We start from the raw sequence: 26,816 nt of genomic DNA, 5'->3' as shown, positions 1-26,816 counted from the left end.
ACTTCAGTTTGGTCCAGCCGGTCATTTTGGGTTGAGATTTGGGTTATCCCTGTTTTACCCATTTTCATGGAGTTTTAACGTTTTTCGCCAACATCTGTATTTTTGGTTCTACCTACACCTACTTTACTATATATGTGCCTAGGGTGGGTAGCCATTCATCTTGGTTTTCAGCTGCAGAGTTAGCTCTCTCTCTCTCTCTCTCTCTCTCTCTCTCTCTCTCTCTCTCTCTCTCTCACATCATTGTAATCAGTTGGTCTCATAGGTCATTTTGGCCTTTTGTAGACGTTAATATATCATTTCATTTCATTTCATCTCTCTCTCTCTCTCTCTCTCTCTCTCTCTCTCTCTTCATTTTGTCATTTTGTTACTCTGACTTTGTTCAGATCCACCACATTGTAACTTTCTGGTCTCATAGGTCACTTTGGCCTTTTGAAGACGTTAATATAACATTTCATTTCATCTCTCTCTCTCTCTCTCTCTCTCTCTCTCTCTCTCTCTCTCTCTCTCTGGGACCGTCTATTGGAAGGCACAACTGGCACAAATGGTACAGGCCTCTCAGTGGAGGAGTGCACCACTCTACTGACTGAGACACTGCATGGGGCTGCATCAGTGGCATACCCACACACTCAGCCGGGCAAGAGACGACATTCTGGGAGCATGCCCCAGAATAGTTGGTATGATGAGGAGTGCAGAGAGATGAGAGCCCAGCTTCAGAGGGATCTTCTGTTAGGAGTCATCACTTACAGACAGTCTCGGATTGCTTTCCGAAGCCTTGTGCGACAGAAGAAGCAAGCTTACCTAGCTCAGATGGAGCGAGACTTATATCATATGTTCTTGAGTAGGGACTCAAGAGAGGCATGGCGACTCTTCCATGAGCACTCCCCTCCCCCAGTGATTACTTCACATGATGTGTGGGGCCAATATGCGACATCATTATATACAGTCCCTGGACAGGAGCCCCTTCGAGACCCTACCAAGCCTTGCCCAGCCACGAGCACTTTCTTTACATCTAAGATGGATCATGGTACAAAGGGCCATCAATAGGATGAGGAGCGGGAAGGCATATGATCATGACGGTCTAGTAGCGGAGCACTTTATACATGCCAGGGATATGCTGATGGAGGTTCTCGCAGTGTTGTTCAATCGTGCCATGTGTGAGGGATTACCTGAGACTTGGAGGTTGTCTAATATTGTGCCCATCTTCAAGGTTGGTGACCCTACAGAGCTTGGAAACTACCGCACTATTATGGTTGGACACACATTGGCACGGTTGTATGCATCTATTCTGGAGCAACACTTGAGTAATTGGGCAGAGGGCGAGGGTGTACGAGCAAAGGGTCAGGCCGGCTTCAGGAGGGGTTTCTCCACTCTTGATCATATTCTAACACTCAGGGCCATCATTGAGGAGGGCAGAGCACATGGGCGACGGATCTATTGTAGCTTTGTGGATTTTCGCAAAGCATTTGATATGGTACCAAGAGCTTGATTGATGCGCAGACTAAAGGAGATGGGGGTGCCCATAGAGGTGATTTGGGGGATTATGGCTTTGTACAGATCAGTGATGGGACATGTACGCACTCCGGAAGGGGTATCTGATTTAGTTCACTCTACTATTGGAGTGAAACAAGGCTGCCCACTATCTCCTACTCTATTTGGTATGTATGTTGATGAGGTGTCTGATTACATTGACAGAAAGGGTGACAGGGGTGCCCAGCTGGCGGGGACGTGGATCCCATTGTTGCTATATGCTGATGATATTGTGCTGATATCTGACTCACCAGTAGGTATGCAACGACATTTGGATGCACTACAGAGTTTTGCAGAGGTTAGTGGATTGTGTGTAAACCTAGGTAAAACCAAGGTTATGGTGTTTAACACCACACCGCAATGGGTCAAGAGATCAATACCTACTTTCAAATATGGTCAGGAGACTGTGGAGTATACAGATGCATACACTTACCTGGGGGTAGTCTTTACTGGGGCGCAGAGACTAGACTAACTAGAGCTGGTGCGGCTCTGGGAGGAATGGAGAGGATGTGTTCGCAGGTTCAGTTCCAGGAACCTAGGACAAAGTTATGGCTCTTTGATACTTTGGTTGCCTCTACTATGTTATATGGGGTGCAGGTTTGGGGACCTTCTGTAGGCCAGGATGGTTGGAGGCGTATGGAGAAGCCCCTGGTATCTATGATCTCTCGGCTGATTAGAGCCAAGGCTTCCGTACCGCATGATATCATTGGAGCGGAATTAGCTGCCCCCCCCTATGGAGATTGAGGCGCTTACCAGATCAGTCTCCTTTGTACACAGTCTGTGGGATACTACCAGAGACAGATATGCCAGGGTGGCTCTAGAGTCCTCCAGACAATTAGCTCTTAATGGGGATACATCATGCTGGTATGCACAGATGGCATCATGGTTTCAGACACATGGTTTCACCATGGACAGGTTGCCTCCTTTTCAATACTCTCTACAGGCACCCTTCAAGTCTCTGACGCGGGTAGAAATTAATACTCATTCGTCAGGATCTGATCCAACTGAACACGAGGAGGACATGGATAGAGCCGATACAGGAGTTAGGCACAAAGATGGCTTTCTATAGAGAGCATCTTCTCCACCTCACGGGGGATGGGTTTGTGATTCGACCTAGCTATATGGACACACATCTTTCTCATGGTTTGCGTTGTGCCATTGGCCAGATACGCACGTCCTCACATCAGCTCGAGATTGAGACTGACAAATTCAGAGGGACACCAGCAGATAGCAGGATATGCCGCTTATGCCATCTAGAGCCAAAGACAGAGGTACATTACATATGTCATTGCACAGTGTACTATGAGATACGAGGCCGTTTTCATTGTCTATTCAGAGAAGGTTTTGGGCCTCTATCTAGGGTCATGAGTTATGAGGATCAGAGATGTCTTGGGCTATATCTACTTGAGTTACACAGGCATAGAGAAATTTTACTGAGGAGAGCTGAAGAGAGACAACCCCAGAGACAGATCACAGATTTCTTTACACTAGATATTGTACATCCAGAAGAACAAACAGAGGAGCAGCCAACCGTGGAGAGGTCTGCCCGCACTACTGGAATTCTCATAGACCGAGCATTGGAGCTAGGGAGATCTAGACGACCCCGATGGAGAAGAGGAGCTCCATAGTTTCGAAGGCTACAACAAAGGATTCGAGCCATACTTTTTCGTCGTCCAGAGTGCAGATGAAGATGAATCTCTATGAAGATGGATCTCTAATTCCCTCCCATATTGTCTACACATTGTCCTGCTTAGTTCACACATTTCACGCCTTTCACCTTTCACACGTATCAGCTTAGTTTAGGATTCCGCAGTATTTATATTTTGTTATCCTAGTTTAATTTATTTTGTTAATCTGACTTTGTATCAGATACACGGCATTGTAACTTTCTGGTCTCATAGGTCACTTTGGCCTTTTGAAGACGTTAATATAACATTTCATTTCATTTCTCTCTCTCTCTCTCTCTCTCTCTCTCTCTCTCTCTCTCTCTCTCTCTCAGCAAGAGGTAGCACACAGGGCAATTCTACCTGTGTGTTAGGGTTTCGGGCATCAAGAGGCAGCGCGTAGGGAGATTCTCTCTCTCTGCAGGTAACGCAGCAAGTGCAAGGCGCGCAGGGCAGCAAGAGGTAGCACGCAGGGCAATTTTGCCTGTGTGTTAGGGTTTCGAGGGGGGGGGCGCGTGCATTTCTCTGCCACTGCACAGGTTTATGTTTTTATGTTTGGAAGGTCACACGGATCATCACAGAACAGCGGGCGCAAGGCCTTCATTTGAGCTGCCTTGGTAGCTAACGCCCGCAGTGGGCTTAGTTGATGTACACACCCGCATCGGGTTTGTTTTGTGGTATTTTGTTTTTTCCGTCTAAACTTTGCCGAGCCAGAGCGTCGAGCTGTTTTGGAGGTTATGCTGATTCTTCGAGTGGGCCACGAACCCACATCTTTGTATGTAGTAGTTGGGTGAGCCAGCGTGCTCCAATCCCTCACCATTTTGTATTGTAAGCCGTGGTGGGCTCGCCGAGCTGAGGAGGATATACCCTCGCTCACCTATCCTTGTTTTTGGATTGGTTTCTAGTGTGCCCTATCCGCATGGACTCACCCGAGCCAGAGCATCGAGCTATATCCGCATCGCCAATGGAGGCCATGAGCGCTTCGCCAGTGGAGGCCATGAGCGCTTCGCCAGTGGAGGCCATGATCATTTCGCCAGTATGTAAGCCCCATACGAAGGCAACTTTTGCGCTTACAAACAAGCAGATAACACAAATGGAGAGGGAGATGAAAGAATGGAAAGCAGAGACGGAGGGATGGTAGAAAGAGAAGGCCAACCTTCTTCAAATGTTTCTCAATGAAGGCGCGCAATGGAAGAAGGAGAAAGAGGACTTGCACGCAGAGCTACAAGCATTTAAGGCGGATTCACAAGCACTTAGAGAAGAGGTCACAGCCCTCAAGCGAGAGCTTGCGGATAGAGTAAGCAGTGGACTGGAAGAAGGGGAATTTCAGGCCTTGGTGATAGACGAGATCAAGGTCATCAAGGAGCAGGTACGGATGATCACAGAGGAGGAGAAACAGAAGGTGGTAAAGACGTCTTTGTGGATGGATGTGATCACGAAGACACAGAAGAAGGCGGTTGAGGCCGAGAAATGGATAGAAGTCACTAAGAAAGGGAAAGGGAAAGAAACCACATCCGTCCCCACTCCTACAATCATCAACATGACTCTAGAAGAAGAGCAGCGAAGGAAAACTAGAGCCTTGCATATAAGAGTAACCGGTCTAAAAGACCGAGATGATATGGAAGGGGAAGTTGAAGAACTTCTCCGCATGATGGGTAGTGAGGCTACTCATACAAAGGCATGGAGGGTAGGGAAGAAGACACAAGGCAATGGGGAGACTTCAAAAGGGAGATCTTTAATCATCCGTTTCCCATCCATGGAGGCAAAGGACTTCTTCAAGAAGGGCCCTACACTAAAGAAAACGGGCATATTCCTTGGAGATGACCTTACTCTCACACAGCTTGCGCATATGAGAGAGGTAATGCTAGAGATTCAAGCGGCAAGGGAGAAGGGAAAGACGGCCTTCTACAGAGATGGCCGGGTGGTGATTATAGAGTGGCGCTCCACACGACGGTGCGAGACCTATGGGACCACACTGAAAGTTGCCACCTAGAATTGTAATGGATCTATGCGCCTTGATGTGGGTGACTTTGAGGATAGTTTTACGGGAAGAGACATCCTCTTCTACTCTGAGACACATCAGGCACCGGGGCAATCTATGCCTCACATTAGTGGATATAGATGGGAGACAGCCTGTAGACAGGAGACACGATCAGAGCACAGAGGGTGGGGCTCAGGAGGAGTGGCAGTGTTATTCAGGGAGGAGTTGCAGCCATTGATACATATAGTCCCCAGGGATGAGCAAGCTAGGTACATGTGGGTGAGATTGAGAGCAGAGACAGGCAGATATCTTTACATTGCTATTTGTTACTTTCCCCCGAGTACGTCAGTTTATGCACCACCCAGAGGACAGTCCCCCTTCTCTATTCTGGATGATGACATATGGGAGTTCTCTAGAGATGGTGACATCATCATTCTAGGGGATTTCAATGCTAGGATTGCCCATCATCAGACAGTATTTTATGATACTTTAGAGGAGATGCTGAGAGAGTTGGATGTTGCAGAGACGGGCCTATCCAAACTATCACAGGATGGAGAACATACTGAGTATGGACGACACTTGATAGACATGGGGACTGCACATGGATTGGCCATCTTGAATGGCCTACAGAGATTTCTCGCTGCCGAGGGTTTTACATGCTTTCCACAGAGACATGGAGCCAGCACAGTGGATTATGTCATGGCACAGCCGACGAGCCTCATCTCTAGTATCCAGGACCTCACGGTTGGACCCAGACCTGTTGGTGTGGCAGTGGATCATGCTCTTGTGTCGCTGACCATTTCTCTTCAGTTTAGTGTAACACACAGGCGACGGGCAGCAGCCCCTACTCGTTACACCTTTACGCGGGAGACGGACTCTGTATACATAGATGGGATCTACACACGCCTGTGCACAAGGAGCCAGGGCGACCTCTAGAGGAGCTTACTACTATACTGACACAGACACTACATGATGCAGCAGAAGAGGCATACCCACATACCCAGCCTGAGCAGAGATGCCGTTCGAGAAGCATGCCCCAGAATAGCTGGTATGATGAGGAATGCCGGGACACTAGAGCTAGACTTTAGAAGGAGGTGCTTTTGGGGGAGATCACTCACAGGCAGTCACAGATTGACTTCCGACGCCTAGTGCGGCGGAAGAAGAGGGCTTTTTTGGCTCGCTTAGAGCAGGATCTATACGAGCTATTCTTGAGTCAGGACTCACATGAGGCATGGAGGCTCTTTCATGAGCACCCCCCCCGCTACCATCACTTCTATAGAGGCTTGGGGCCAGTATGCATCATCTTTGTACACAGTTCCTGAGCAGCCTCCCCTTCCCAACCCCCCCCCGATCCATGCCCACACACATGTGCTTTTTTCACCACTGAGATGGTGAGGAAGGCCATTGACAGGATGAGGACTGGGAGAGCATATGATCATGATGGCTTAGTGGTTGAGCATTTCACACATGCCAGAGATTTACTAGCAGAGCTTCTAGCAGTTATGTTTAACCGTGCCATGTGTGAGGGCTTGCGTGATACTTGGAGCCTATCTACTATTGTATCTATCTTCAAGTCGGGAGACCCTATGGAGCCTAGGAACTATCGCACTATCATGATTGGACACACATTGGCACGGTTGTACGCATCTATTCTTGCTGAGTAGATGGGCAGAGAGGGAGGGGATACGCGCAACCGGGCAGGCAGGTTTCAGGAGGGGTTTTTCTACTCTTGACCATATCTTGACACTCAGAGCCATCATTGAAGAGGGCAGAGCGCGTGGGAGACGGATCTATTGTAGCTTTGTGGATTTCCGCAAAGCATTTGACACAGTGCACAGAGCTAGATTGACGCGCAGATTACAGCAGATGGGAGTACCCAAAGAGCTCATTTGGGGGGTCATGGCATTATACAAGTCAGTAGTGGGGCTTGTATGCACCCCAGAGGGTCTATCCACACCGGTTTACTCCACTATTGGGGTGAAGCAAGGCTGCCCGCTCTCTCATACTCTATTTGGTATGTATGTAGATGAGGTTTCTGACTACATTGAGAGAGATGGTGATAGAGGTGCACAGCTGGCAGGGACATCGATTCCACTATTGTTATGTGTTGATGATATTGTGTTGATCTCCGACTCCGGAGGGGATGCAACGTCACTTGGATGCTTTGCATAGGTTTGCCCAAGAAAGTGGTTTGTCCGTCAACCTTGGTAAAACCAAGGTCATGGTATTTAATACCACCCCACAGTGGATTAGGAGGTCAGCACCCGCCTTCACATACGGCCAGGAGAAGGTGGAGTATACAGATGCTTACACTTACCTTGGGGTGGTTTTTAGTGGGCCAACATTTTCATTGGGGAGGGCAGCAAAGACTAGATTGACCAGAGCCCATGCAGCATTGGGTAGATTGGAAAGGATGTGTTCACAGGTTTAGTTTCAGGAGCCTCGGACGAAGCTCTGGCTCTTTGACACTCTGGTGGCTTCTGCATTGCTTTATGGAGCTGAGATTTGGGGACCTTCACTGGATCATCACGGGAGGACAGGCCGCAGTGATGGATGGGGGGACATGGAGAAGCCTCTGGTCTCTATGATCTCGCGGCTCATTAGAGCCAAGGCTTTAGTACCACGTGCTATTGTACAGCATGTTGGTATGGGCAGATGACATCATGGTTTCAGTCACACAGCTTCAGCATGGATAGGCTGCCTCCATTCCAGTACTCCTTGGATGCACCCTCCCTATCTCTCACACAGATGGTGACCACTAGACTTATACGTGAGGATTTGATTCAACTAGATACCAGAAACACATGGATATAGCCGGTACAAGAGTTGGGCACGAAGATGGCTTTCTATAGAGAGCATCTCCTCCAACTAACAGGAGATGGATGTGTGATCAGACCGGCCTATGGACACTCATTTATCCTATGGGATACGATGTGCTATTGGTCAGGTGTGCACATCATCGCATCAGCTAGAGATTGAGACTGGCAAATTTAGGAGAGTACTAGCATAAGCCAAGATATGCCAGTTATGTCATATGGAGCCAGAGACAGAGTTACGTCACATTTGTCATTGTCCGGTATACTACGAGATACGAGGCCGCTTTCACTGTCTATTCAGAGAGGGCTTTGGACCGCTGGCTAGAGTCATGAGATATCAGAATCAGAGATGCCTCGGGTTGTTTTTGCTAGAGCTGCGCAGACACAGGGAAAGTCTCTTGAGGAGACCAGGTAGTGGGAGACATTCATAGAGGGAGATCACTGACTTCTTTAGAGCAGGGACTCGGCAGCCAGATGAGCATGCTTCGCAGCAGACTTCAGATCCCACTTCTACCAGAGGTACAAAGCCACTGAGCTAGGGAGAGCTAGACGCCCACGTTTACAGGGGCGACCATGACATTGACGAAGGCTCCACCAAAGAATCATGACTATTCTAGTACGACATGGGAGACGCCCAATACGATTATTTACAGAGGTGGACATTGACGAAGCTCTTCAGCAACTGATGCAATACTTTCTCAGACAACGCCCAATACCGGGCATCCTCGAGCATGGATGATGATGATGATGATTTTCAGGCTGATGATTTGAGTCTTCTAGTTTTAGTCTTTCACTTTACTTGATTTTATTTTTGTACCCAGACATTGGATTAGATCCACAAGGATTGTATCAGTTTGGTCTCATAGGTCATTTTGGCCTTCTGAAGACGTTTAATATAGTATTTCATTTCATCTCTCTCTCTCTCTCTCTCTATAGAAATAAGGAAAGAATTTCTAAAGAAGAGGCCAACTCTTAAGAAAACCGGTATTTTCCTGGGAGATGACCTTACATTGGCACAAGTGGCACACATGCAAGAGTTGATGCCAGAGATCAGGGCAGCAAGAGAAAAGGGGAAAATCGCCTTTTATAGAGGAGGGAAAGTAGTGGTTCTGGAAAAGCGCTCATCATGACGGTGCGACACCTATGGGGCGACGCTCCGGATAGCGGCGTGGAATTGTAATGGATCATATAGGCTAGATGTAGGTGCCTTTGAAGACAACTTTAGGGACAGAGACATAGTTTTCTACTCAGAGAAACACTAGATACCGGGACAACTTATGCCACATGTGAAGGGGTATTTATGGGAAACAGCTGGTCGACCAGACAAGAGATCTCTACGAGGTAGCCGGGGTTCAGGAGTAGCAGTCTTATTTAAAGAGGAGCTGAGACCACTACTACAGATTATCAGGAAAGATGAACAAGCAAGGTATATGTGGGTGAGAATGAGAGCCGAGACAGGTAGATTTCTATATATCGCTATATGCTACTTCCCTCCAAGTACATCAGTCTACTCCTCACCTAAAGGACAGTCCCCTTTCTCCATATTGAATAATGACATATGGGAGTTCTCTAGAGATGGAGACATCGTTCTCTTAGGAGACTTTAATGCCAGAACGGCCAACTCTCAAGCAGTATTCTATGATACTTCTGAGGAAATGCTCAGAGAAGTGGATTTATCACAGGAGGGGCTTACTAGAAATTCACAGGATAAAGAACACACTGAATATGGGAGACATCTCATGGAGATGGCAACTACACATGGTTTGGCCATACTTAATGGTCTAGAGAATTTCCCTTTATCTGGGGGATTCACATGCTTCCCGCACAGGCATGGGGCCAGTACAATGGATTATGTCATGACTTCACCAAGCTTTATTTCTAGTATCGAGGACTTTAAGGTGGGACCCAGACTGCTTGGGATTGCAGTGGATCATGCTCTCTTGACCTTATCAATCTCCTTCCAATACAATGCCTCTCAAGTCCAAAGGAAGAAGACACACACAAGATATACTTTCACGCCAGAGACTGATTCAGTCTATGTGGAACAAATCTATAATAGGATGTGGGCAGCCGAGCCAATATATACTGTAGAGGAGATTACCTCTCAGCTAACAGAGATACTACATGGAGCAGCACAAGAGGCATACCCACATACTCAGCCTAATCAAAAGAGAGGATCTGGGAACATGCCTCAAAACAGTTGGTACGACGAGGAATGCAGAGAGACGAGAACCCAGGTCCAGAAAGAGCTTACACTTGGGATCATCACATATAAGCAGTCTCGGATTGCTCTTCGACGTATAGTACGTCGCAAGAAAAGGGCATTTTTAGCCAAAATGGAGAAGGATTTATATCGGCTCTTCTTGAGTCAGGACTCACATGAGGCCTGGCGTTTATTTCACGAGCACTCATCCCCTTCGACAATTACTTCTCCTGAGATTTGGGGCCAATATGTAACATCATTCTATACGGTATCTAGACAGCCTCCATTACCAGATCCGCTAGAGCCACGCCCTGCTACTACTACTTTCTTTACTGTCGAAATGGTGGAAAAAGACATTGATAAGATGAAGACAAGAAGAGAATATGATCATGAGGGTTTAGTAGCAGAACATCTGATCCATGCAAGGGATCTACTTTCAGAAGTCCTTGCTCGTCTGTTTAATTGGGTCATGTGTGAAGGAATCTTGGAAATTATCTACTATCGTACCTATTTTCAAGTCAGGGGATCCTATGATACCCGGGAACTACCGTACCATTATGGTGGGTCACACATTGACCCGATTGTACGCATCCATTCTGGAACAAAAATTGAGTAGTTGGGAAGAGAATGAGGGCATAAGGGCAACAGGACAAGCTGGATTTAGGAGGAGTTATTCCACTTTAGATCACATTCTTACGCTCAGAGCCATTATTGAGGAAGGAAGAGCAAGCGGGAGAAGGATGTATTGTTGCTTTGTGGATTTTTGGAAAGCTTTTGATACAGTACCAAGGGCCAGATTGCTGCTCAGAATGCAAGAGTTAGGGGTCCCCAAAGAGATTATCTGGGGGATCATGGCCTTATACGGGTCGGTAACTGGTTATGTACGTACTCCACAAGGGGATTCCGACATTGTTCATTCCACCGTTGGAGTAAAGCAGGGATGCCCACTATCCCCTACTTTATTTGGTATCTATATAGATGAGGTATCAGATTACATCGATAGAGAGGGTGACAGAGGTGCTCAACTTGCAGGGTCATGGATCCCTTTGTTGTTGTATGCAGATGATATTGTATTGATAGCAGAATCACCAGATGGAATGCAGAGGCAGTTAGATGCATTACATAAATTCGCGGAGGACAGCGGACTGTCGGTAAATTTGGGTAAAACCAAAGTTATGGTGTTTAACACCACACCGCAGTGGGTTAGGAGATCAGCACCTACATTTGCATATGGCCAGGATACATTAGAGTACACAGATGCATACACATACCTTGGTGTGGTATTTACAGAACCAAAGTTTACTCTTAAGAAAGCAGTGGATGCTAGATTGTCCAGAGCCTCTGCGGCCTTGGGAGGGTTGGAGAGGATGTGTTCACAAGTGCAGTTTCATGAACCACGAACAAAACTATGGCTCTTTGATACTGTGGTGGCTTCGGCTATGCTATATGGGGTCCAGATTTGGGGACCATCTGTGGATCAAGATAATTGGAAGTCAATGGAGAGACCTTTGGTATCTATGATTTCCCGAATGATTAGAGCCAAGGCCTCCGTACCACACGCGATTAGCCGAGCGGAACTAGCTGCCCCTCCAATAGAAATTGAAGCTCTTACCAGATCAGTGTCCTTTATACATGGTTTATGGGATACAAATAATTGCCGATATACTAGATTGGCCCTCGAATCCTCTCGACAATTAGCAATGAAAGGAGATACATCATGCTGGTATGCGCAACTGTCCTCGTGGTTTCAGAGACACGGGTTCAGTATGGAAAGATTACCCCCCTTCCAATACTCTCTTGAGGCTCCATCACTCGCAATCACACGAACGGAGATTAATAAAATCATCCGTCAGGATCTTATACAGTTGGACACTAAGAGGACATGGGTAGACCCTACACAAGAATTGGGCACGAAGATGGCCGACTACAAAGAAAACTTCGTACAGCTATCTGAAGATGGCTTTGTGATTCGCCCGAGCTACATGGATACCCACCTGTCTCATGGTTTGAGATGTGCTATTGGTCAGATTCGTACATCCTCACACCAGTTGGAAATTGAATTTGGCAGATTTAGGGGAATCCCACCTGAGAGCAGAATTTGCAAGTTATGCGGAATGGAGCCGGAGACAGAATTACACTACATATGGCACTGCACCGTATACTATGAGATACGTGGGCGTTTCCATTGCCTGTTTAAAGAAGGCTGTGGACCTCTAGATAGAGTCATGCAATACCAAGATCAAAGGTGCTTAGGCCTATACCTACTGGAACTACATCGGCACAGGGATAATCTAATGAGAAGACAAAGAGCACTACAGCCTCAGAGCCAGATCACAGATTTCTTCGGATCGAGAGAAGCATGAATGGAAGGAGAAGCGAGAGGCCAGCAGCGAGCACAAAGGAGTACCCACATTCATACCAAAGGCACCCTCATTGACAGGGCGATTGAGCTTAGGAAATCGAGACGACCGCGACCGAGATGCAGAAGCACACTTCACCGGAGGAGACTACAACAAAGGATTCTAGCCAGACACCCAGAATGCTCCTAAGAAGTTTATCTAATACTTTCTATTTAGTTTTTTCGCATTTATTTTCACATTTTCACACTTTTCAAACATTGTAACAGACTCACCACTTTTGTATCAGTTTGGTCTCATAGGTCACTCTGGCCTTTTGAAGACGTTAATATAACATTTCATTTCATTTCTCTCTCTCTCTCTCTCTCTCTCTCTCTCTCTCTCTCTCTCTCTCTCTCTCTCTCTCTCTCTGGGGCGAGACCTATGGGGCGACGCTCCGGATAGCGGCGTGGAATTGTAATCGATCATATAGGCTAGATGTAGGTGCCTTTGAAGACAACTTTAGGGACAGAGACATAGTTTTCTACTCAGAGACACACCAGATACCGGGACAGCGTATGCCACATGTGAATGGTTATTTATGGGAAACAGCTGGTCAACCAGACAAGAGATCTCTATGGGGTAGCCGGGGTTCAGGAGGAGTAGCAGTCTTATTTAAAGAGGAGCTGAAACCACTACTACAGATTATCAGGAAAGATGAGCAAGCAAGGTATATGTGGGTGAGAGTGAGAGCCGAGACAGGTAGATTTCTATATATCGCTATATGCTACTTCCCTCCAAGTACCTTAGTCTACTCCTCACCTAAAGGACAGTCCCCTTTCTCCATATTGAATAATGACATATGGGAGTTCTCTAGAGATGGAGACATCGTTCTCTTAGGAGACTTTAATGCCAGAACGGCCAACTCTCAAGCAGTATTCTATGATACTTCTGAGGAAATGCTCAGAGAAGTGGATTTATCACAGAGGGGGCTTACTAGAAACTCACAGGATAAAGAACACACTGAATATGGGAGACATCTCATGGAGATGGCAACTATACATGGTTTGGCCATACTTAATGGTCTAGAGAATTTTCCGTTATCTGGGGGATTTTACATGCTTCCCGCACAGGCATGGGGCCAGTACAGTGGATTATGTCATGACTTCACCAAGCTTTATTTCTAGTATCGAGGACTTTAAGGTGGGACCCAGACCGGTTGGGATTGCAATGGATCATGCTCTCTTGACCTTATCAATCTCCTTCCAATACAATGCCTCTCAAGTACAAAGGAAGAAGACACACACAAGATATACTTTCACGCCAGAAACTGATTCAGTCTACGTGGAAAAGATCTATAATAGGATGTGGGCAGTCGAGCCAGTATATACTGTAGAGGAGATTACTTCTCAGTTAACACAGATACTACATGGAGCAGCACAAGAGGCATACCCACATACTCAACCTGATCAGAAGAGGGGATCTGGGAACATGCCTCAAAACAGTTGGTATGATGAGGAATGCAGAGAGACGAGAACCCAGGTCCAGAAAGAGCTTACACTTGGGATCATCACATATAAGCAGTCTCGGATTGCTCTTCGACGTATAGTACGTCGCAAGAAAAGGGCATTTTTAGCCAAAATGGAGAAGGATTTATATCAGCTCTTCTTGAGTCAGGACTCACATGAGGCCTGGCGTTTATTTCACGAGCACTCATCACCTTCGACAATTACTTCTCCTGAGATTTGGGACCAATATGTAACATCATTCTATACGGTATCTAGACAGCCTCCATTACCAGATCCGCTAGAGCCACGCCCTGCTACTAGTACTTTCTTTACTGTCGAAATGGTGGAAAAAGACATTGATAAGATGAAGACAAGAAGAGAATATGATCATGAGGGTTTAGTAGCAGAACATCTGATCCATGCCAGGGATCTACTTTCAAAAGTCCTTGCTCGTCTGTTTAATCGGGTTATGTGTGAAGGATTACCTGAATCTTGGAAATTATCTACTATCGTACCTATTTTCAAGTCAGGGGATCCTATGATACCCGGGAACTACCGTACCATTATGGTGGGTCACACATTGACCCGACTGTACGCATCCATTCTTGAACAGAACTTGAGTAGATGGGCAGAGAATGAGGGCATAAGGGCAACAGGACAAGCTGGATTCAGAAGGGGTTATTCCACTTTAGATCATATTCTTACGCTCAGAGCCATTATTGAGGAAGGAAGAGCAAACGGGAGAAGGATGTATTGTTGCTTTATGGATTTTCGGAAAGCTTTTGATACAGTACCAAGGGCCAGATTGATGCGCAGGATGCAAGAGTTAGGGGTCCCCAAAGAGATTATTTGGGGGATCATGGCCTTATACGGGTCAGTAACTGGTTATGTACGTACTCCAGAAGGGGATTCCGACATTGTTCATTCCACCGTTGAAGTAAAGCAGGGATGCCCACTGTCCCCTACTTTATTTGGTATGTACATAGATGAGGTATCAGATTACATCGATAGAGAGGGTGACAGAGGTGCTCAACTTGCAGGGTCATGGATCCCTTTTTTATTGTATGCAGATGATATTGTATTGGTAGCAGAATCACCAGATGGAATGCAGAGGCAGCTAGATGCATTACATAAATTCGCGAAGGACAGTGGACTGTCGGTAAACTTGGGTAAAACCAAAGTTATGGTGTTTAACACCACACCGCAGTGGGTTAGGAGATCGGCATCTACATTTGCATATGGCCAAGATACAGTAGAGTACACAGACGCATACACATACCTTGGTGTGGTATTTGCAGGACCGAAGTTTACTCTTAAGAAAGCAACGGATGCGAGATTATCCAGAGCTTCTGCGGCCTTGGGAGGGTTGGAGAGGATGTGTTCACAAGTGCAGTTTCAGGAACCACGAACAAAACTATGGCTCTTTGATACTGTGGTGGCTTCGGCTATGCTTTATGGGGTCCAGATTTGGGGACCATCTGTGGATCAGGATAATTGGAAGTCAATGGAGAGACCTTTGGTATCTATGATTTCCCGAATGATTACAGCCAAGGCCTCCGTACCACACGCGATTTCCCGAGCGGAACTAGGTGCCCCTCCGATAGAAATTGAAGCTCTTCCCAAATTAGTGTCCTTTATACATGGTTTGTGGGATACAAATAATTGCCGATATACTAGATTGGCCCTCGAATCCTCTCGACAATTAGCAATGAAAGGGGATACATCATGTTGGTATGCGCAACTGTCCTCGTGGTTTCAGAGACACGGGTTCAGTATGGAAAGATTACCCCACTTCCAATACTCTCTTGAGGCTCCATCACTGGCAATTACACGAACGGAGATTAATAAAATCATCCGACAGGATCTTATACAGTTGGATACTAAGAGGACATGGGTAGACCCTACACAAGAATTGGGCACGAAGATGGTTGACTACAAAGGAAACTTCCTACAGCTATCTGAATTGCACTACATTTGCCACTGCACAGTATACTATGAGATACGTGGGCGTTTCCATTGCCTATTTAAAGAAGGCTTTGGACCTCTAGATAGAATCATGCAATACCAAGATCAAAGATGCTTAGGCTTGTACCTACTGGAACTACATCGGCACAGGGATAATCTAATGAGAAGACAAAGAGCACTACAGCCTCATAGGAAGATCACAGATTTCTTCGGATCGAGAGAAGCAGGAGTGGAAGGAGAAGCAAGAGGCCAGCAGCCAGCACAAAGGAGTACCCACATTCATACCAAAGGCACCCTAATTGACAGAGCGATTGAGCTTAGGAAATCAAGACGACCACGACCAAGATGCAGAAGCACACTTCACCGGAGGAGACTACAACAAAGGATTAGAAGCATTCTAGCCAGACACCTAGAATGCTCATAAGAAGTTTATTTAATACTTTGTATTTATTTTTCACATTTATTTTCACACTTAGTAATTTAGTACTAAGGTACCCAGACATTGTAACAGATTCACCACTTTTGTATCAGTTTGGTCTCATAGGTCATTCTTGCCTTTTGAAGACGTTAATATAACATTTCATTTCATTTCATCTCTCTCTCTCTCTCTCTCTCTCTCTCTCTCTCTCTCTCTCTCTCTCTCTCGTCATTTTGTCATCTTGTTACTCTGACTTTGTATCAGATCCACCACATTGTAACTTTCTGGTCTCATAGGTCACTTTGGCCTTTTGAAGACGTCAATATAACATTTCATTTCATCTCTCTCTCTCTCTCTCTCTCTCTCTCTCTCTCTCTCTCTCTCTCTCTCTCTCTCTCTCTCTCTCTCTCTCTCGTGCACTCACATTTTTATCCCTGGATTTGGAATTTTACAGGATTGCAAGTTTAGTCTATTGTATGAGGACCGAAAATATCGATTCTGTCATGTGTGATGGCCGATGGATCATGCGCTCGCAGAAAATATTAACGGTCGATGAGGTTATTGCTATCTTCAATATAGCTATCCTTCAGCTTTACTGTTGTTGCATGATTTCTTATTTTCTTCTTTGACTTCCTCTGTAGGCAGAAGTCCTAAATGCTGCAAGCAAAGCCTCCACTGAACTTTTGAAGAGAGCAAATATACACATTCCAAAGCGAATGAATGTCTTGTAGATCTGGCTGTCAACAGAAAAACTCAATTTAAAGCGAACGAAGGCTCAATTTAAGCCCCTTGTATGTACAGGTGTAGCATGCAAAATTGTAGACCAGGTTTATTTGACATGCACTGGCCTGTACATTCTTTGCATTTCACAACCAAAACTCAATTGTTTGTAAAGGAAGGTCGTGCAAATAGGAAGATTTTTGACCACCAGAACTAAAGTTGCTCTTCAATGAGTCCTTTCTTAACATCTGTATTGCTATGCCAATGCAAATCGGGTTTTTGCAAATAAGGCACGCGTTATCAAGACCAGAGCTGTGGAGGATCCGAACTATTTTTTATGCCCATTGTTTTACAAGGGGTCTCATGACAGGGTCATAATAGCTGCTGCTCAAGTTGATTATATTCTCATTCAATTATTTTATTATTCCATCTACCATTGCACCCAAAATTGCAAGCTCTCCTCTTAGCCATTACTTACCATGAGTTGTATGTGTGTACAAATTCTTGCAACGGAGTGATGCATTGTTCAAAATCGGAACTGTTAACCTTCTCGGCCTCTATTATCAATCGAGAGAAAAGTTCTTATTTTCACAGGACTTTTGCTTAGCATTTAGCTGTGTTTTTTGCACAAATTAACAAAAATATTGGAGCCTACATTAAACTTGTGTTCGGCTGGCAATTGAAGGCCATTTGAACCCTTTATTTGAATTTTGGTGCACCAGTTCTTCAAGCTCAAGAGTTGTGTGCATTTTTTGAGGCTTTGCAAGTATGAGACCTCAGCATGTTTCCATATTTGGTAGAATCAATAGAAGGATCTTTTTCTCGAAAAAAATAAATAAATAGCAGCACTTCAATTGCGTATTTTTTATCACTACGATTTTGGGCTGCTTTGCAAGCTGTAAAACTAGTGGATTATAGTGCAACACAAGAAGGGAGCTTGGTCATCTCTACTATAGTCATATAACACACAAAGCTCATTTGATAACAAGCAGAGCGTGCAACATCAATAGTTGATTGTGCAAGGCCTTAGTAGACTGTAGACCATTGGATCAAGCTTGTTGGGAGCAATTGTGGACAATTGAATTAAGTTTTTTGAATAAGGCTACATGGCAAAGTCAATGCTTGGATGAAATTTCAAGCTTTTCATTCATAACAGAAACAACTATCTTCATGAGAGGAGTGGCAGTGAGAGCACTCGTCATTGCTTGTATTTGCCTATCTCCACAGTCAAGGCCTTAGCTGTAATCCAAATGCTTTATGAAGAATCAACCACAAGGAACCATTTTTTGGTTCCTTTTGTGAGAGAGGTTTGACTAACTTGGGCGTTTTCAGAAGCATACCTTAGACCATTGTAGATTATGTAGGGGCAAATGACCTAAACAACTAGTTTTTCAACTTCCACCCTTTGGAAATATGTCTAGTAGGGTTTTGAGAAAGATGTCACAATTAGATAGGCCCAAACAATCCGATAACTCTTGGGAAGTATAGAACCTCATAGGATCGTAATTCTATACATCCATCCATCTATAAAATTCTCTTTTGTGAAGTTCATGGGATTTTATTATGAGACCATCACATAGAATCATACATAACGAGACACCAAAGCTTTTTCCTTGCTATGTCCATTGACAAGTGGGCCTCAATAGACTGTTTGGGTGCAATTGTAGACCATTGGATCAAGCTTGTTGGGAGCAATTGTGAATTGTTGGATTAAGCTTGTTGAATAGGGCCACATGGCAAAGTCAATGTTTGTGTAAAATTTCAAGCTTATCATCGCATAACAAGAAAATGTAATATCTTCATAAGAGGAGTGGCACCGAGAGCATTTGCCATTGCATATATCTGCCTATCTCCATAGTCATGACGAGGAGTGGCACCAAGAGCACTTGCCATTGCCTATATCTTCCTATCTCCATAGTCACGACCTTGGTTGTTGCCCAAATGCTTTATGAAGAATCAACCACAAAAGGAACCATTTTTGGGTGGTATTTTGTGTTTTTGTGTGTGTGTGTGTGTGTGTGTGTGTGTGTGTGTGTGTGTGTGTGTGTGTGTGTGTGTTGGGGGGGGGTGGTGTGGTTTACTATATTCTTTTCTACAGACAATGATCCAAAGCACATCCCATTTACCATTCAATTGGTGTGAATTGATTGTGTGAGAGGTTTGACTAACTTGGGCATTTTCAAAAGCATAGGGATCCTTAGACCATTGTAGATTATATAGGGACAAATGAGCTAAGCAACTAGTTTTTCAACTTCAACCCCTTGGAAATATGTCCATTAGGGATTTGAGAAAGATGTCACGATCAAAAAGACCAAAACGATTCGATAACTCCTGGGTAGTATAGAACCTCATAGGATCATATTTCCATACATCCATCCATCTATAAAATACTCTTTTGTGAAGCTCATGGGATTTTCTAATGTCGTTGCTTGGTACTGCATAGTAATGTGAAATAGTTATCGGGCATATTTATGCAAATGTGGTCACATGTTGTGACAAATACATGCTATTTTTGGTTAGTTGCAAGTTTTATGTAGCTTTTCCTTTCTTGCAAGCATTTTTAACAATGATGGAATCAACACTATTATCGGTGAGAAGCTAGACAAGACCAACTTCCATGCTTTGAAGTTTAGAATGGACAATTTCTTAATGGGTAAAGGTTATTGGAAGTACATTGAAGGTGAATGCAAAGATACACCAGCATTGCCTAAGGAGAATTCTACTTAACATATGAAATCTTTTAAAGATTGGAAGCAGAGAGCATTGAAGGCTATGTATTCATTATTTATCAAAATGGAGAATACCATGATTAGGAAATACAGGATGTAGAATTCCCTTATGAAGACAATGGAAGAATTTATTCTCAAACGATGTGACCAACAATAAGGCAATGAAGCTGGAGTTGAAGATATAGCTCAACATTGTGAAAAAAATGGGTCTACCAAATGAAAGACTATGTTTTGATGATTAAGAATGTGAGTCCCTTGCATATAATGGTATCGTAATTGATGATATACTAGCTATTCTAGACTTCTAGTCATACTTGGAAACATTACGAGATTTATAGACCTTGTGTCCTTGCTGATTGTGAGAGAGAAGAGAACTCGTAAAATTCACAATGTGTGGTTAAAACTTCTAAAATAATAGATATAGAGGTAGAGGTAGAGGATGTGATGTAGGTCAAAGAGATGGCCATGGTTGTGGAAACTAGAATCATAGCAATTAGAAAATGTTTGAAAATCAAAGGCAAAATACATGTGGTGGAGGAAATTTTCAAGGTAGGGGGAGTCAAAGAGGATGAGGAAAATTTCGTTGAAAGGATTTATAGAATAATGGTAGGGGATGTTCTACACATCTCTAGTGCACTCTCTCATTCCCCCTCTTCATTCATGGAAACATAAAAGGAACCATCATTCAAGTTGAAAGGAATCACTAATGCAAGGAAAGGAAGTAAAGGATTTATGGAAGTGTAAAACCTAGATCTTCACCATTTCATTTTGATGTCTACAAATGGCTTTGAGTACACACAACCACATAACCGGAACGGGTTTTCGATTTTGAGGTATAATTAAATGGGATTTAATAGAAAATTAATCAATCTAATCTAGAGTGCAAAAGACGCTAATTGCAAAAATTCCTCTTTTTAACTGTTTCAATGTGGGTAGTGGGCCGTGGCATTGACTAGTACATATCCCACCAATGATTTGGCTTCAAATGTAATGTGCAATGGAAGAGAATGATGATGTATGCTCAGGATGAGTGATCAGTGTGTGCTCAAGGTTCCTTCTACTGACGGGAAGGTAGAGCCTTCCTTGACTTAATGAGAAATCGTACAATGACCAAAACAAGAGTGGAAAACTGTGAGAAAGTGGAGAGAGAGAGAGAGAGAGAGAGAGAGAGAGAGAGAGAGAGAGAGAGAGAGAGAGAGAGAGAGAGAGAATGAATGCCCATGAGGAACGCACCAAAAAAAATATGCATGTACGGGGATTTTATATTTGCAAGCTTTCGTTTGCGAGCTTTGCATTGAAGCATTATTTTTTAGCTTTTTAACGCTCGTATTACAATATCTTCAAATATTAGTGTGGCATGAGAAAAATCTATATTAGATTATGCATTTCTTCAATCACCAAACTATCAAATGTAGCATGTATACTTGTGGGAATGTATGCTCATGCACATCTCTTATTAGTTTGAAATATAACTTTGAAAAAAAAACACAATTTCTAATTAATTGGATTGAACATCATATTTTGAAGAATACCAAACAACATACCTACCATAGCCTCAAAGTAACTTAGCAAATGAACTCAAGAAACCCCAAAACCAAACTAGATTCTAAGTAGCAATATGATATGCATATCATACCACATACCAAATCGCATAATCAAGTCACACAACCACCATAATTCCACGTCCAAGACATGTGTCCACCGTGTACATAAAACATACAAATCTATCGCGTTTTTTATTGTCACATATTGCAGCTCAACAGCCTCAACCTCATCAGGTAATGGCATCAAAAGGTGATACTCCCAAGGTTTCACATGAGGTATGTTTATGCAGCGATTCTAAACTTGAGTGCATGCATGAATCACAAAACCATGCCAATGGTATGGTTGCAAGGGCAGTTTGAATCCTGCAAGTTATGACCATGAAAGACATGCAAAGAGCGAGTTTCTTTAGAAGTGGCACAATTTCACTTGACTTCCTCATTCATTTTCCCTAATTTGACCTCCCAGAACACATGGGAACATTCTCTATCTTTTGCACGATATGATGCAGGTGGTGCTCCCTTTGACAAGTTTGCTTGGCAATAAGAAACCATATCTGTTGCACACTTTAGAATAGCTCCATTAGGCTTCATCATCATGATCTCCCTTGCCATGCCTTGATCCAAAGAAGAACCAACTCATCCCAATCCCTGTCAATCCACCATATCTTGCAAAAAAAATAGAAAGGCCTGGCTCCCTTGAACTGCGAGGCCGCACCATCAGACCACACCCGGTGTTGTTTGGGAGTCACATCCTCTTGTTGTAACCAATCACGGTGTAGCATAAAGCAATGTTGCACAAACAATGTTTCATGCACCTTGTCATCTGATATGAAGAAGTGGATTGTTTTGACTACCTCCCCTTCCATGCGGTAGTACGTTATGTGTACAAAAATGGTTACCTATCTAGAGTGCCAATGCATTGACTGAATCTACTTTTTCTCCTTGAAGGCATAATTCTCTACAAAATCAACAACTGAAACAACCATGTCATCCGAAAACCTAAGTAGACAATCCTTGAATTGTTGTGCTTGCCATCAAGCTATATATGAGTGATAAATATCTTCAACTTGGTCTTCAAGAGTTGAAGGAACTCCCATCACTGCATTTCTTTTACACAAAAGATCTTTTCTTTTTTTATTGTTTCCATGCTTGTCTTTTGCTTCTATATATGCAAATACTTTCATAGTAATACTCTCTGGCTTTGCTATCTCCAAGCAGCATAATTTCATCCTCTTCACTCCACATATCTTACAATCTCCCATCAGACATTCCCTTCTATGGAAACTTGCATCTGGTTGCTTTGGACAGAGAATTGACTCCCACAATTGTGTGACACCTTTGAACGTGAGATGTGACGCCTTGCAACCCATGCCACTGTTGTCACCGGTTTCACAAGAATTGCATACACAATTGCAACTTGCTTCATGCAGCCCAAAAGCACGAGAGCGCATGTGGTTCAATGCATCCTTTAATAAGGAAATTTGCACATGGTATTTGCAACAACATGTGTATCTATCCTTCAATCGCCTACAAAAGAATGGCTTCAACATCTAATATATTTTCATGCCAATCTTGTAATCTAAATTCTTCTCTTTGAACCTGTAAAACAACTCAACCTACAATATCTATAAATGGTCACTTATGCTCCCAGAATGCTAGCTCCAATATACAAGATGTGTTAGCCTGCATACCCAATATGCTAACTAGCATAGACAATGTGATGACCACCATACCCAAAATGCTAGCTAGCATACAGGATATGTTAATAAGTAAACCCAGTATGCTAACTAGCATTTTTGAATGATCACTAGCATACAAAGTGTGTTAGCTTGCATACCCAATATGCTAACTAGCATGCAAGGTATGATAGTTAGCATAAAGGGTATGTATTGGGTATGCTAACTAACATATCCAATATGTTAACTAGCATAGACATTGTTCCGATTAGCATACCCAGAATGCTAACTATCATACCAGGTATGTTAACAAGCATACCCAACACAAAGTCTGTTAGCTTGCATACTCAATATGCTAACTAGCATACTAGGTGTTCTAATTAGCATACTAAGTATGCTAATTAGCATAGACAGTGTTCCGATCAGCATACCCAGAATGCTAACTAGCATACTAGGTATGTTAACAAGCATACCCAAGTATGCTAGTTAGCATCTTTGAATGATTACAAAGTGTGTTAGGTTTCATACCCAATATGCTAACTAGCATACCGGGTATGCGAAGTAGCATAGAAAATGTTCTCACCAGCAAACTTAGAATCCTAACTAGCATATTAGGTATGTTAACAAGCATACTCAATATTCTAGTGAGAATCTTTGAATTATCACTAGCATACTAAGTGTGTTATCTTGCTTACCCAATGTACTTATGAGCATGTTGGGTATGCTAACTAGCATACCCAGTATGCTAGTGAGAATCTTTGAATGATCACTGGTATACAAAGTGTGTTAGCTTGCATACCCAATATGCTAACTAGCATACATGGTATGCTAGTTAGCATATTGGGATTGTATTGGGTATGCTAACTAGAATAACCAAATATGCTCGCTAGCATAGACAGTGTTCCAATCAGCATACACAGAATGCTAACTAGCACACCCAATATGCTAGTGAGCATCTTTGAATGATCATTACCATACAAAGCGTGTTAGCTTGCATACCCAATATGCTCACTAGCATACCTATTATGCTAACTAGTGTAGATTGTTTGACCAGCATACCCAAAATGCCTACTAGCATACCAGGGATGTTAACAAGCATACTCAATATGCTAGTGAGCATCTTTTCATTGATCACTACCATACAAAGTGTGTTAGCTTGCATACCTAATATGATAATGGGCATACTAGGTATACTAACTAGCATAGACCAAAATTCAATTGGCTTGATCACCTAAGGATCATCCAAAAGATTCACATGGTGTTTTATGTAGCTTTTCCTCCCCATTCTCTTCCGACAAACATCCTTCTTGTTGGGGGAAACGTGAGTCTCCTCTCTCCAAAATGTGTACACCAATTCCTTAAGTTTGTCTGTGATAGTGCTATGACGGTGTTGCTTGAGACATGCATCCAACAAGAACAATCCACCATTGATATCAGGCTTCATCCGTGATTTTGCCTTGTACAAGGGGCGACGACCGACTTTAAAGACCCTTGAGATTTTTTCAATAGGCATGTTATCCTGTGAATTCAACATCATCTACAATGCTGCAATCTTCAAAAACAAATCCTCATTAGAACCTGGTTGCTTGATGGTAGCTAATGTGTTACAGACATTAGAGACGATTGAGCTATGTACAACAACCTTCTCCATTGAAGAATGATCATGGGTTTCTTGAACAACAGGATGTTCAACAACTAGATTCCAGATTTCCCCTTTCATTCTCTACCAAAACCTTCAGTCCTCCTCTTGAAAGATATCACAATCTCGGAGGAGATTTTTTTTTTCTCCTCATCATGGAGGGCATGATGTCCTCGCTCACCTTGCAAATATTTTTGCTCCCTCTGTTTTTTGTTTCTTTCTCCCTCATATTTCCTGATCATAGAAAGAGATGAATCTTGGGAGTTGTGATTCATCACCTGTAATGGCTCCCTTTTTCAAGTTTCTCTTGAGGACTGCAAACATACATCAAACATTAATTACTTGAAATCACTTAAATGTCATAAATGCTTGTATCGTAAGTATTTGGAAATTTACTTACCATCATTGAATACGTTGTTTGCATATCCAACATTGGGGCTAGTAAAAATATTTTTGTTTGGTTCTCCATAGTTCTATGAAGATGGGAGGAGAAGGGAAAAAAAAAGATAGGAGGGCAGAAAGTTCTATGAAGATGTGTGTGTATGAGAGAGAGAGAGAGAGAGAGAGAGAGAGAGAGAGAGAGAGAGAGAGAGAGAGAGAGAGAGAGAGAGAGAGAGAGAGACCCTCCACGACCCCACGACTCTAGTAATCGAAAAAAAGGCCTCATTTCAATGGATAATAATTGTTTATGGACATTCTAATTTGAAAATGGACAATGTCTTGGGTTTTTAACATGCGCTAAACAAGCACTACTACCTAGCAATGTCCCAAACATCATTTTCAGACACGTGTGTATATGCTTTCACCCAAAAACAAATAACTTGAGGCAGTCATTAAGTTATTGCAGGTGTATATACATCTCTCACCTTGGAACTTGAGGTAGTAATCAAGTCATTGCAGGCGTATATCTCTCACAAGATGATGAAAAAAGGGGACTCGGAGCCCCTTGATCATCCATGTGGTGCATGCGGATGATCGAGGGTTCTATTACAAGTCTCCCTTGTTCATTATATAATCTTTCTTTCTCATTTATGTGTGATGGGGGATAGCATTTGAACCATTGGCTGCATCCAATTAAGTTGGAAAAACATACATAGAGTTGTGCACAAGCAACCATTGCTCACATATTGGGCATCAAATAATGCATACAATTGCATGCAAGGAGCTACAAAACTTTAGTAATGACACAGTGTGTTGCAGCAAGCAAGAAGGTGGAGAAGGGGTACATCGATGAATGGAGAAATGTAATTGACAGAGGCTCGTACGTTGTGCAAGGATTGTATTACAAGCAACTGGATGCATAGACATTCAAGCTAGACCACCATCATCCCATCATCCACCTACTTTCACATCTAGTATGATGTATCAAAATACCTATGCAACACATCCCAAAGAGAAAGCAATTGTACACAATCACCCTAGAAAGCCATGAAGCAATCTATAATAGCACGCCCTTTAGTTTTTAAGTTGTAACATAAGGATTTTCAATGAACTTTTTGTTGTAGGAATTGAAATTATCTCACATCTGTGTCTCTTGTGTGCGTATATGGCTATGGTGTTTGTCGTTACCAATCATGATAACTTCCTTGCACGCTTGCCACAACTATCTTCATAGTTATGTTTAGAAAACAAGCCTTACTCAAGTGTATGCTCTAGTTGTGCTAATTAGCATATTGGGTATGTCAACTAGCTTACTCATACCCTAAGCTAGTACAAAATATAAGATTTCCAAACTAGCATACCGGGTATGCTAATTAGATATACTAGGTATGCTAACTAGCATACTATTTATGTTGGAATAATACAAGTTGTATGCTAACTACCATACTAGGTATGCTAATTACCATACATGGTATGGTAATTAGCATATAATTAGCATATTGGGTATGCTAAATAGCTTGTCAAAACTATCTTCACAGTTACATTTAGTAAACCAGCCTTACTCAAGTGTATTCTCAAGTTGTGCTAATTAGCATATTGGGTATGCCAACTAGCTTACTCAGACCGTAAGCCATCACAAAATTTAAGGTTTGCAAACTATCATATTGTATGCTAACTAGAATACCAATTATGCTAATTAGAATACTGGG

General features: G+C 43.3%; 1 protein-coding gene across 2 annotated transcripts in view; it reads left to right on the top strand.

The window, feature by feature from the left end:
- LOC147416755 (uncharacterized) overlaps positions 1-17,571 on the top strand; it is a 40,031-nt gene extending 22,460 nt beyond the window's left edge. The window contains exons 7-8 of one of the 2 annotated variants that reach the window (XM_086508086.1): positions 16,873-16,975; positions 17,064-17,571. In XM_086508086.1, the coding sequence (XP_086364212.1) occupies positions 16,873-16,975; positions 17,064-17,072 (112 nt within the window). In that variant the 3' untranslated portion in view covers positions 17,073-17,571. Of the gene's footprint in view, positions 1-16,872; positions 16,976-17,059 lie in introns of both variants that reach the window. The other variant, XM_086508085.1, reaches the window with a different exon arrangement.
- The last annotated feature ends 9,245 nt before the right edge of the window (positions 17,572-26,816 follow it).

Source organism: Adiantum capillus-veneris, unplaced genomic scaffold (assembly GCF_014529385.1).
Source record: "Adiantum capillus-veneris isolate H3 unplaced genomic scaffold, ASM1452938v2 Hic_scaffold_503, whole genome shotgun sequence".
Classification (NCBI taxonomy): Eukaryota; Viridiplantae; Streptophyta; class Polypodiopsida; order Polypodiales; family Pteridaceae; genus Adiantum; species Adiantum capillus-veneris.
This window is presented reverse-complemented; position numbering and strand designations above follow the sequence as displayed.